A 12,978-nucleotide genomic window follows, 5' to 3' on the forward strand; every position below is an offset into this window, starting at 1 on the left:
ACACGTAATAGACTCTAATTTTACATTTTGTCCCAAATTTACTGGAAAGTGCTTTTCAATTGTTTGAATACGAAAATTATTGTATGATAATCAAGCTGTATGAAAAATGTAGTGGAGGAGAAAGTTTATATTCATCGAACCATTTCAGTTGATGCTCAGAATTTTTGGATAAATCAACTTTCTGATCAATGAGAAGCACGTTTCAGCCAATGTTCAATTTCATAGACGATTGTTATTGTGATTTATTAAATATTATTCATTGGAAAATAAATTCATTGGCATAGCAGTTGATGGAAAAATGTCTACGACACTGCGTGTTCCCAGACCGTCTCCGATTCTGGTACTGACGTCAGCCCAACGTTGCTTAACTTCGCAGATCGGGCGGGATGCGGTGCTTTCAACGTGGTATGATCGTAGACATTTGCTAAATGAATCAACAATCCTTTTAAGACCACAGTGGCCGTAAATACCATTTCCAATATCATCGGTGCAGTTTTGGCACATTTTTTACAATTGGCCTGGTAGAACTTTTTATGTTATCAATTTCTATTTGGTCACTTCATTGCCAAACAATTTTGCATTGTTTTGTGTTTTTATGTTTTTAATTTTTTGGAATGCTGTTTTGTTTTTTTTGCTTTCGATTATTTTGTTGTGCAATGTTTCTATAAGAATTTTCTGAAATCTTTGTCTGTATGAAATTTATTTATTTATGATAAGTTTTATTCGTAATCTTTTATTATCATTATAACATTTGAAATCAACAATGGCTATGAATATTTTGTTAGTTTACAATAATGGTGAATGTGAGAAATATTAAGAATGATACATGTGGTTGAATGCTGGGAAGTCATTATGCTGATTTGAATATGAGGAAAGCCATCTGCTTATAATATAAATATATGTATGTCCCATTTTCACTTGTAACGTAACTTCCGTAGCATTTTCCAACTATGCAAAGCCACGATTGCCCATAGTTGTTGTCCATTTCTGTTTTCACTTCAAACGCAATGTCCTTCTCATTGGTATGTTTTGAGCAGGCTTCTTTCACAATTCGAATTGTGTTTTCTCGCATCTTTTCTGGCATGTCCGTTATTTGAATTATGGCATCGGTGGAGCTCTCATTCTCTTCAGCTTTGTTTGGAGACGCCATTTTCCTAAGCACCGTACGACCTCGCAACAAATTATAAATACTTTCTAATTTGCCTGCTTTTGTAAAGCAATTTGGTTTAAATCTTTGAACGCTTTAAACAACATACTTGTTTAAAGCAAGCTTGTTTTATTGTGATGTGTTTTAAAGAGGAAAATAAATCAATATCAAAACATTAAGGTCACCAATCTATTTGGATATTGAATAACAACAATTGTTTGCTTCCATAATTTAAAATTTTTTATACGATAATCTTAAAAATGCTTCACTGGTACAAAATACTTTTGTAATCAGATAACGTGCTGCTTTCTGCTTTAGTTTTGCGGGGAATAGACAGCTCTAACGCTTTAAAGCATCGGTGCATTTCACATGAAGAAGAAAATTTTTGAAAGCTTATCGATAAGCTCTCAATTAATTGAATAAATTATAGAATCCATGATTGCATGTCATGGTGAAGATTCATCACTGGAAAAGCACTCTTTTTGTCGGTAATACAACTGAACGCATATTTGAAGCTGATGGTCTAACAACTTCTTTATCATTGCACTGCGGTGCAACGGCCAATTTAGTTGGTGGTAAATATCGAGCGATTGCCGGAGAACTTGTCATCGGTCTGGGCAGACGAATTCCTTGCGTTTGCAATTTATTAACGCTTTGTGCTACTGTATTCAAATTTGCCTGTCCGGTAAAACTTGGTTGCCTATAGTTAGCCGATGAAAGTGTACTAAACAAAGATAAAAGCAAAACATTGCATATCTGAATGTTTCCTTAAATTCCATCAAAAGAATACTTTAAATGATATTTTTTAAAACATGATAAAGTAATGCAAATGCCATTGTCGTTTAAGAAACTTGTATTGCTTTTTTAGTTCAATAATTGTATAAATGCTTACTTGGTAGTGTTTACATTTCTTGGAGTGGAATTTTCATTGAATTTGTAAGTGCAAGTTTCTTCAAATGCTTCTGAAACAATACATGAAATATCATCATTCGTGCATATTACGGCAATTTTATAGTTAGATTTTTGAAAGATCATATTCATTTTATATAAAATTTATGAAAATTCATAATTTCATAATTTAAATTTCGTGCTCTAAACGATGTGCATGAATAGCCAATCACAATCACAGAAAAAATAAATAATTTTAAATAACATTAAAAAGCCACAGTTTTCAGTGATTATTTCCAAATTTAGTAACCGCTTCAACTGATAAATTTATCTTTAAAAAATGACGTAGTCAAATGATTTACCTTCCATCACTTCTGCAAATGCTGGAGGCAACAGCGACTTCACAGTCACTAAATCAGCATAATGAAGACTTCCTTTTTCCAAACCATGCGCTAGACCCAAAGATTTCAAAAATTCCACATCTGGCTCCAGTTGAAAAGGGCGATTGAAATTAAACAACCACTGTGTCCTGAAAATTTAATCAGGAATGCAATATTCCTCTGCTTACAAATAATTGTCTGCACATATATACCTGTCATTAGATATAGATACGTTAACAACACTGTCAGAATTAGTGCGCACCAAAAGAAACGGTAATGGCAATAATTTTAAATTAGGATCAAGGAGACCTTGTCTTTCCATTTCTCTATTCCGTTTAATCAAACTTTGAACCGCAACCAGCTTAAATAAATGTTTGTAAATCAATTCATTACTCAAATGTGAAAGGTTGAAATACCTATATCTATATCAAAGTTATTAATGATAAAATATTTTTCAAGAACAGCAAAAAATCTTAAAATTTTCCAGAACAACATGATTATTATTCGTTACTGTTATTCATTACTAAATTTTATCATTCAAGCAATTATATATTATTATTATATATTAAAGATTATTATACAACTGCAAAAATAACTTGTGCTGAGCAAAACAACTCGTCAAAAGCAGCAACAAATACAATAAATAAATATAGAAATTTCCTACAAGTTGAAAATAATAAATTTTTAACAAATTTTACAATATTCCTTGCAACTGTATAATTTAATAACATACCTGAGTCATTAATTCATATAATTCTTCTCTTTTGTCGCGGATGCGTTCTGCACGCCTTGCTTTTTCATCTTCCAAACGTTTGCACTCTTGCAAAGAAGAAGTTGGGAGTCCGATCCAGCGAATCTCTTTTTTCTCTTTCGATATAATATTCATCGCCATGAGCACGTTCAATGCATCATACACGCGTCTTCTTATATTTTTCTGATCGTATATCTGCTGCTCCTGAAAAATAACAATGAACAAGAAATGCTTCATTGGGCAAAAAAAATTACTTGAGATGATGGAGGATTCGGCAGGGATTCGAAATATTCTTGCACCAGCTCGTCCGCCACTTCATTGTAATTTGTCACACCTTTCTCGCGAACTTTCTCGCATACCTTTGTGCTAAAATGTCGCAAACCTTTGGATCGATCAGAACTACGAGGAAACTTCGGCATCCTGAAATAGCTATTAACTTGCAAACAGTACCACGTTGGACAAAAAGAAAACAGAGAAAAAAAACAATTACGTAATTTTCCCATCAAATTCAAGTCGTCTTGCCACTGGTCGAATGTGAGTAGCTGGACGATATTTGAAACTAACTATAGGTGCACCCTGTGGTATAGCTACTGGCTCGACTTTCGGTACAAGAGGAGTCTAAAATTTCAAATAAATTTTTTCAACATAACATAGTATTGTTTAAAAATTTAAATAGCATTTATATAAAAATAAAAAAGACTTTCCATGACTCCTCCATTATCTGAAAATCTGTACATCTTTGAAAAGTTTCTAAATAAATGCTGAACAAAAATTCATCACTTACCAAAAACATCCAACCAAACAAATTACATCAACTTTAAAATATTAGATTTTATAACTAATTAATTTATATTAATTTACAAATTCATTATTAATCTGCATTTTCATTTCTCATTATGGCTTATAAATATAACTATATAAACTAAAAATAAACGTCATGCAACGTGATATCCTCTTCTTTCTTATCATTTAAATGCTGAAACATAATTACAACAATTGAACTATTACAATTATTACAATTAAAAGAAGGGAAGCAGGAATTCATTTTTAATAAATTATAAATTTCAGCAAAAAATCAATAATAAATGAATTACTGGCTTAGTGTCACCGTTTGAAATTTCACTAACAAGCGTCAGCAGCTTTATATTGGGCATTTTTCCTGGCGTCGTCGTCATTTTGATGCAAATTTCAAAAAGCTAAAATCAATTTTCGTGAAGCAAAAAAACTGAATAACATTCCTCTGCATAACACCTGATTATCGAACCTATCAACAATGTTTTCAACGCGTGTCATTGAACTAAAAGCAAACGCGCCTGACTGTAAAGCCGTCCGCACATGCAATTTCAATCGACTGCCTTGCTGCACAAAACTGTCATTTCAAAAGTGGTTGAAGTTATAATATAGAGAAACATCTTTTAAAATGCCTAAATAGCTGGCAGAATACCCTGACGGCCTTCGAGTTTAAATGAAAAATCATTTTACCAAAACCATGCAAAACTGAACATCAAGAAATGAACAAAAATTAATGAAAAGTATGAAAAAATTTTTTAATTAAATCTAATCCAGATTTCTTAAGGATTACCAGTGAACTTTTACATGCATGAATTAATCTGCCGCAAAATCACACACTATCAATACCTCAACTAATTTGAACAAATTGCCAAATGTGAAGTGACATTAAGACATGGGTTAACGTGAAACTTACGATATAAATTCATTTAAATAGCAGGTTAGAAGAAGATATTTGATGGAGTATTCCAAAAATGATAAAGCAGCAAGTCAACAAAACAGCCTAAGTATAAAAGATTCGTATTTACGGGTCTCATTCAAGTTGCTTAAGATGAATATAAGCAGAAATCAAATTTCAAAACATATTAAAGAGTAAACAATAACAAACACAGCTGAGGAGTGTTTAATACATAAGAGCAACGCATAACAAACCAGAAACGCAATAAAATTACTGTAGGATAATAAAGTACGTCCTTTATCATTTTTTGATCTAACTTTTCAGTCATTGGATACTTTTGTGAAAAAAATACTGGATTTTTTTGACAGATCTATTGTTCATTAATTTAAATTTTTTACTACTATAAAAAGTAATGCTTATTGCTCTTTCTGTCGTGAACTGTCGAATTAATTCCTTTCTTGTAATTAATAAAATATTTAAATGTAGATTTTATCTTTCTTTGTAAAAAATAGTAATTATAAGAATTTATATTGTCAAAAATGAAAAAATGCTATTTCACTAATAAATAAAACTGAATAACTATTGTGGCATTGAAATAATATACTACAGTAAGTTATTCAAAATTTTGCAGAAGCTTTTAAAGAAAGCAAGTTTCATTAAAAATAACTTTCATTAAATAGCACTGTTTACTATCTGAAAATAATATTTATTTATTTAAGATTCATTTAGCTCACATAAATATGCATAAAGTAATAGTGCTCAAATTTTCTTTGAAAGTGCGATGGCATTTTAGCAAAAAAGTAATACTGAGCATTTTCAAAGTAAATTAAATAGTAATAAATTAAAAAATGGATGTAAACACTAATATACAGAATACTGGATACTTTAAAAGTTAACTGCAAAGTTAGAACTGCAAATTTAATATTATCAAAATATCTTCTTGTAACTTCTCATAAATTCTAATTTTATTACTGCTCTGGTTCCATTTTTATATTTTTACATATAAATTAATTTATGAAACAAATTTTTTGCTATTGAAATAAATTGCTAGTCTTTCTACCATTTATTACTTATTTATTTCAATACTTGAAAATTTCTGTTTACTGTAGCTTAGTAGTACTATAATTTTGTTTGCATTATTATTGTTATTCTTTTGATGATTTCCAGCGTTTTGTTTATTTTCACTGGTATATGATGTGATTTATTTGATTCTTATCTGAATATTTCATGTAACCGATACACGTCTTTGAGTGTTTGCATTATTGTTGCTGCCAATTTTATTTTAATCAGTTACAAGCTTGCACTTAGTTTTGATAAACATGGAAACGGTTGGCGATTATGAATACAGCAAAAAAGATTTAATTGGACATGGCGCATTTGCGGTGGTTTTTAAAGGCCATGCCAAAGCGGTATTATTTAGTCAAATTACATTTTAATGTCATTGTTGATTTTTCCGTTTAGCGCCCAGATGTTATGGTTGCTATTAAGAGTATAACAAAGAAAAATCTGTCGAAATCGAAAAATTTACTTTCCAAAGAAATTAAAATTCTCAAGGTCTGAAATTTATTTTTCAACTTTTTTCCTTATATATGTTTATTTTAAGGAATTGAGTGATTTGCATCACGAAAACTTGGTTGGTCTGCTGCAATGTATAGTAAGAAAACAAAATAAGTTTCTCATGAATTTTTTTGCATATTGTTTTTTTCAGGAATCTCCTGGTCATGTTTTCCTTGTCATGGAGGTAGCTATTAATACCCAAGGAATGTGTTATTATTATTTCTTTTTAGTATTGCAATGGCGGTGATTTGGCCGATTATTTACAAGCTAAAGGAACCCTAAGTGAGGAAACAATTCGATTATTTTTGAGGCAGATTGCTGCTGCTCTTAAGGCGATTAACTCACGTGGAATTGTGCATCGCGATCTCAAGCCTCAAAATATTCTTTTATGTAATCTGTCGGATCGCCCTAACCCAGAGCCAAAAGAAATTCGACTTAAAATAGGTGAGAAAAATTTTAAATTATTGGGTTTTGATATTCTATTGATATCATCTGTTGTGAATTAATATATTGGCTTATCAGTTGCAAATGTGTCATAAAATGCATGTCAAATTTATTTAAATAATAATATGACGATACAGCAGATTACTTTTTTCCATTTAATTGTTTGTGAAATACTTTTGAAATCCTTAAAATGCTGTCTTAATCGATTTGTAAATTTACTTAAATTATTTAGTATTATTCTTGTATAAAAGTGTGTCATAATATACTTTTTCTATAGAATTTCCCTATTTTGTAAAAAGGAAAAAGTTGGGGGCTGTTTTTCAAATTTTCTGTTACTGACGTCATTCCACGAGTTGTTGGTCATTGACAGCTCCCATCTCAAGCTCGTGGAAGCTATTCCGTAGGAAACTTTGGGAATGTTGCTGCTGACTAGTCGATATTTATTGATCGCTCTGGCGAAAGTTGATTAATACTTCTCTTGCATGTATTTCCTGGCCGTATTGGCAGACGCAGATGGCATCGAAATGATGCATTGCGTCATTATTTATGTTCAGTGTCATTCTTTGAACATCCAATTTTTTCATTCACTTTAAGCAAAGCACAGTTTTGTCAGAACAGCTATTTTTCAAGAATATTTGTTTATTCATTTCAGTGTTTAAATGTTCCGCTATAATAAACAGTGTATAAATATCAAATTGCAAATAAGTAAACAAATACTGCATTTGTTTAGTGTAATAACGATTGAAAATGGAAATATGACTTTTCCAGTTATTTTTTTGTATATGCTACATAACAATAAGTACTTACAAAGGTAACATTTACATATAGTTTGTTTATTTTATTTTTTATTTTACTGTAGTTTTGAACACTGAGTAAAAGGAACAAATTGCATTGCTGATTTTTTTATTGCATTTTAAGATTTTTAATTACGGTAAAAGTCCATCTTAATTTTATTGCATTCGTATTTATTTTTAGCTGACTTTGGATTTGCAAGATTTTTGCAGGAAGGTGTAATGGCCGCCACGTTATGTGGATCACCCATGTATATGGTAAATAAAGATTACTGATTAAACGTTGGCATAAATTATTTTTTACAGTTGTCTGTTTATTCGATTTATTGATATAATTCATAAAAGAGTTTGATGAATTAATTGTTGATTTATGAAAAAATTGCATTTTTGTTTAATTTTTCTCTGTTTAGGCTCCAGAAGTTATAATGTCTTTACAGTATGATGCCAAAGCAGATTTGTGGTCCATTGGCACTATTGTATTTCAGTGTCTGACTGGAAAGGCACCATTTCAGGTGAGATTATTTCTTCTCGTTTGCATTTCTGTAATATATTTTTTAAGGCGCAAACCCCACAAGCGTTGAAGCAGTTTTATGAGCGCAACAAAAATATGAAACCGAAGTATGAAGTTTTTCGAATTGCAAGACTGTTTGATTTAATTTGATTTTTTGCACTTTTAATTGGTGTAGTGAAAGCAGTTTTTAAACAGGATGTGCATTATAAAAGTACAAATTGAAATCATCTTTGATACTTCTTGAATTATTACGTAACTTTTGTTGCACCCCTTTTCATTTTGCTCTTTCAAAATGTAGCATCCCAGCAGACGCTTCTGAAACCCTTCGCGATTTGCTAACACAGCTTCTAATGCGTGCTCCGAAAGATCGTATGGAATTTGGTACGTTAAAGTGCGATCTTCTTTTAATCCATTTTTTAACTAAAGATATGTTTTTTTGTGTAGACGATTTTTTTCGACATCCATTTTTGTTGGATTTACCTCTGTCGAGCAAAGAAGGAAGCTCGACAGCTGCAGCATCACCGGCATCTAAGAAACGCACGGAACCGCTCAAAGCTTCACCAGTTACGTTTAGCAAGCGTTTGCCGTCGTCGCCGATCGTTGACAATCTTCGGCCAGCAAGGGAGCGAACTGCAAGCAAGGAGACGACCGAAACACCGAGACGTCGCCATCCGAGTGGTTCAACAATGCAGAGGCCTCAGATAGCTACTTTACCTTTGGAAATGACTGAGAATGAGAATGGCTATGTGATAGTGCACAGGGTTACGGAATCGCCACGCCGCCCGGTTGCATCGAAAGTGAATAACATCAGCGGTGCCATCAGGTGGAGATATATTTATTGTAATTGACGTATTTGTATGATTTTTCATTTATTCCATTCGTTCATTCATTCTCTCATTGGTTAGATTATAATCCACTGATTTATTGGATTATTTAATTGCGTAATACATAGGCTTCCGGCATCGAAGGCGGGTTCGAAAATACAAGCTCCATCAATGCCAAAGCAGACTGGTCAGCCGGCCATTCGACCGGTCAGTTTTCCGGCAGCTTTGGAAAAGACCCCATCGCATGTAGGCTCTGCACGGCCTCCTCCAGAGCCAGTGCCTGTTCCAACACAGAAAGCGAATTACGTACAAATGGAAGCTAGACGAATGGAACGTGAGAACAGCATGACAACTAGGCGTGCCAGTGGCGCATTATCAACGCATGCAGTGAGATTATTTTTACTTTTTAATAAATTATTGTTTATTTACACACACACACACACATACACATTTATATGTTTATTTATTTTTTAAAATTTTGTTAAATTATTTTAGTCTCCAACCACTGCGAATAGGAAACCAGCACCGAACACGCCAACGAAGCTTGGTCAAGAGAATAAGAAACAACCAGCTGTGAATATCATTCCGAGCATAGTGGAGTTAGATCCTCCAAAGAGTAAGAAAATTAACTATGTCTTAAGAAAACGAAAATTACAGTTTATTAATACATATATTTTCTTAACTCAGCGGTCTTTCACGTTGATAAGTCTCGTGTCACCGCTGCGGCCGATTTGACTGTTACTTTTGCTGCCCCTTCTGAAAAGCTCAAAAAGCCAGTCGATTCGCAAACTACTGGTAAATAAGTTGATTCATATTTTTCAGCACATTTTTTCTCGTTTTAATATGTAATATTCATTTGACATGCTATTCATATAAATGTTGTTTAGGTGGAGAGGTGAAGCCAAAGTTGTCGAATGAAAATGAGCCTGCGAAAGCGGAAAACAAGCCAAAACTCAATGAACTGCCACTGATTGAATCTGAAGATGAATCTTCAGATGAGGAGATGAAACCACTGAATTTACCATTTGCCCGTTCTTCTCATCTAAGCACTTGCGAAGGTTGATATATTGGTTTTTTTTAAGTTGAAAATCAATGTATAATTTGGAAATTTAGACCCAGAGAACAGCAACCAGGTGATTGAAAGTTTTGTTGGAAACAGTGTCGAGAAGAATCGTCTTATCAACAATAAAGAAGTTGAAATGAATAACGTGGGTAAGATAATAATAATAATAATAATAATAATATATCTTCAAATTTTCTGCAGCAGAAAATGCAAAGCTTTTTTTGATTAAAATTTATGTTGTTTTTATTTTTTTAGGTCCAAATGACAAAGTTTGGGGTTTGGAAGAAGCATTTCCGCATCTTCAGCGGAGTAGATTAATAATAAATTTGTTATTTATGTTCGAGTTGAGTAATTTTGATTTTGTAGTGCCAGTATCTCCTCGCTCTCCAAGTTCACTGAATCCTTTTGCGCTTAATGGTGAAAAGCAGCTTGAACCTCGGACACATTCATTTCGCATGACAGCAGCACCTCCGGATTTGAAACCAGAGATTCTCTTAGAAGTAATGGGATAATTTGATTGCATATTTTAATCTTTATTTTGTTTTCTCTTCTTCAGAGAGGTCATAATGAAATTTTGGCAAAACTTGAATTTGTATTGCAAGTTGTTCAAAGTCTGATGCGACTAGCCCAGCTACGTGCTAGTCCTTTGTCCGTAATGCTTTGCTCTCGAAGGGTAAAAGATGATTATTTAATTTTAGTTGAAATTTTTTACACGGGCACTTTTTGTTTTTTTAGTTTACTGAAATGGATGAAGTTGGCAATTTCAACCATTCTTATAGACAAGCAGAACAGTTGGTCATTTACGTGCGCGCTTTGCACATGATATCTTCGTCGTTGCAGCTTGCACAACAAGAAATTGATGCTCACAGACTTTGCATCTCAGTATCTGTTAAACGAGGTGAATAAATTTTGCTTTTTTGCAAATTGAAATTTACATTGCTGCATTTATTGTATATATGTTCTTTGTGAAATGCATTATTTGTAATTTCATCATTTTTATAGTGTTGAACGATCTCAATGAATGCTTTCACACATGCTTGTTACGATCGCAGGAATTGGTGACGCTTGGTTTGCCAGGTTCAGACGAAGCGAACAGTATAAGCGCCGAACGTTTGATGTACAATTATGCTTTGGAATTGTGTCAGTCGGCAGCGTTGGATGAACTGTTCGGAAATCCACAAGCGGTACTTCATATTATAACTTATACTTTATTTTTCCTTTTAAATATTGATATATACACACATAATAGTTTATAATAATTTTAATACATTTGGCATATGTTTTTATTTTCTCTGGAATAGGATGCGTGATTACGATTGAATATATTATTGTTTTCAGTTGCTTCAGTGTTCGCATCGTTACCAAACAGCCTTTATTTTATTACATACGCTTGCCCAACAAGCAACCGATGAAGAAGATCGTAATATATTGCACAAATGTTCGTTATTGCATTTGTAATAATATAAATGAAATTTACATGTTAACTTTTATTATTATTTAGATAAAGATGCCGTGGAAAAGCGGCTGCGAATTCTCGAAAAACGAGGCTTGGTTTGCGTCGAAGATCCTATCGATTGAATGAGAATAGTGAATTTTGGTTTGCTGGATTTCAATCGTATTTTATACCCTCTGCAACAATCAAAATATATTATCCAGTGTCAAAAAAAGTTTTCCAAACATTAATTCTTATATATATTATTTTTATGTCATTTTATTTTTCGTAATTCTGTGCAATTATTATTTTGTTTGCAAACCCTGCGCCAAGGCTGCTGCTCTGTTGTGTAAGCTACCTGGCTTCATTTTTTTACATTTAATTTTATCCGTTTGTTCGTTTTCTGTTTTACATGCAAACCTGTAAACAGTAAACAGTTCACTTCGAAGAAAGTGGATTTCATTTTGTATGCCATTTTTTTAATTATCGGTGATGCCCGATGAAATTTTTAAATAATATTGATGTCAGTTATTGTTTTATGATTGTGGTGCAGCTGCTGTTACAGGTAGATATAGAAATAAGAAGAAAAGTGGTGTGCGATGGTGAACGCGAAGCTGATTGATTGCCTGAGTTCGTTGTACGTGTTTAATCCAGACTATTGCCAACGTGACGGAGATGAGCCGAAGAAGGTGCTGTTTTATTATCCCAAAGAGAAGCCACTGGATGCACAGGTGCAGGATGTGGGCTTTGCCGAGGCGTCGGTGCGCTTCTCAGACACGTTCGGCGGTCAGCAGGCGCCGGACATGTACGAATGGTCGAGTGGTAGATTTGTCAGCGTCTGTCGTCGACCGGAACCACGGTTCTACATTGGGGCGACGTTCGCTCGCCAACAAGCAACCAGTGTTGGCTATCCACTACGAGCTGATGTGATCGGCGAAGTCCTCGCTCGTGCTTATCATTTGTTCAGGTTGTTTTTCGGGGGCTTGCAGCAGTTGGTCGACAAAGCCGGCTTGGAATCAACCAAGCAACGTTTGGGTAATGTTTTTTTGTGTTGAATAAATTTTAAGCTAGAATAAGAGCTGTTTGTATGCATGTAGTTTGTGTACAACATTTGAATGTATATTTTATTTTTGTAGAATTCTTTTTCAATCGTTATATAAGTTCTTCAAAACTTTCCTGCACGCTGATTCCGGATTTGATAGACGGGATGCGTTATTTGCGTATAGATAGGCAGTCGGTTTTTAAATTGATTACTCTGGTCGACGAAGCGGTCGAGATGTTTCCATTTATTCACTGGAACATGCTTCTTTACAATGACTGCTTGTTGCATAATTCGATTCCAACAGCTAGCGTGACCACATTTTACCGTTACATCACCACAATGTTGATACCTTTGACGGCCCGAAGTGAGCTTCGACCGGAAGTACTGTTCTCTGGGAAGGGGTGTTCAATATTGGATGAAGAACAGCAACAGAAGCAGCCGGAGCAGCAGCAAAGGTATGG

The 12,978-nt window shown here is 33.6% G+C and overlaps 3 protein-coding genes and 1 non-coding gene across 4 annotated transcripts; 1 reads left to right on the top strand and 3 right to left on the bottom strand.

Moving 5' to 3' along the window:
- Nucleotides 1-299: 299 nt before the first annotated feature.
- Nucleotides 300-415, bottom strand: Tsp_02027. The gene has a single exon. It is a non-coding gene; the product is annotated as a 5S ribosomal RNA (ribosomal RNA).
- Nucleotides 416-850: 435 nt separating this feature from the next.
- Nucleotides 851-1,150, bottom strand: Tsp_02026 (dynein light chain 1, cytoplasmic). The gene has a single exon (XM_003377781.1). It carries the CDS (start codon nt 1,148-1,150, stop codon nt 851-853), a length of 300 nt encoding a protein of 99 aa, XP_003377829.1.
- A 459-nt stretch (nt 1,151-1,609) lies between these two features.
- On the bottom strand, nt 1,610-4,459 carry Tsp_02025 (transcription factor Dp-1). Its single transcript, XM_003377782.1, has 10 exons — nt 4,418-4,459; nt 4,261-4,362; nt 4,101-4,142; nt 3,657-3,784; nt 3,421-3,586; nt 3,149-3,370; nt 2,628-2,776; nt 2,398-2,564; nt 2,040-2,109; nt 1,610-1,871 (listed from the first exon to the last, which is right to left on the bottom strand). Exons 1-10 carry the CDS (start codon nt 4,457-4,459, stop codon nt 1,610-1,612), a joined length of 1,350 nt encoding a protein of 449 aa, XP_003377830.1.
- A 1,713-nt stretch (nt 4,460-6,172) lies between these two features.
- Nucleotides 6,173-12,972, top strand: Tsp_02024 (putative kinase domain protein; the record flags this gene model as incomplete). Its single annotated transcript, XM_003377783.1, has 24 exons — nt 6,173-6,262; nt 6,457-6,507; nt 6,562-6,594; nt 6,641-6,854; nt 7,830-7,903; nt 8,056-8,157; nt 8,205-8,263; nt 8,455-8,537; nt 8,601-8,979; nt 9,109-9,367; nt 9,476-9,596; nt 9,668-9,775; nt 9,868-10,038; nt 10,094-10,192; nt 10,299-10,352; nt 10,410-10,543; nt 10,600-10,716; nt 10,779-10,941; nt 11,046-11,227; nt 11,382-11,485; nt 11,551-11,710; nt 12,004-12,040; nt 12,130-12,510; nt 12,612-12,972. Coding segments are annotated over exons 1-24 (3,536 nt in total), but the record flags the coding sequence as incomplete, so codon positions are not given.
- Between the last annotated feature and the right edge of the window lie 6 nt (nt 12,973-12,978).

Source organism: Trichinella spiralis, assembly GCF_000181795.1.
Source record: "Trichinella spiralis strain ISS 195 chromosome Unknown Scfld4, whole genome shotgun sequence".
Lineage (NCBI taxonomy): Eukaryota > Metazoa > Nematoda > Enoplea > Trichinellida > Trichinellidae > Trichinella > Trichinella spiralis.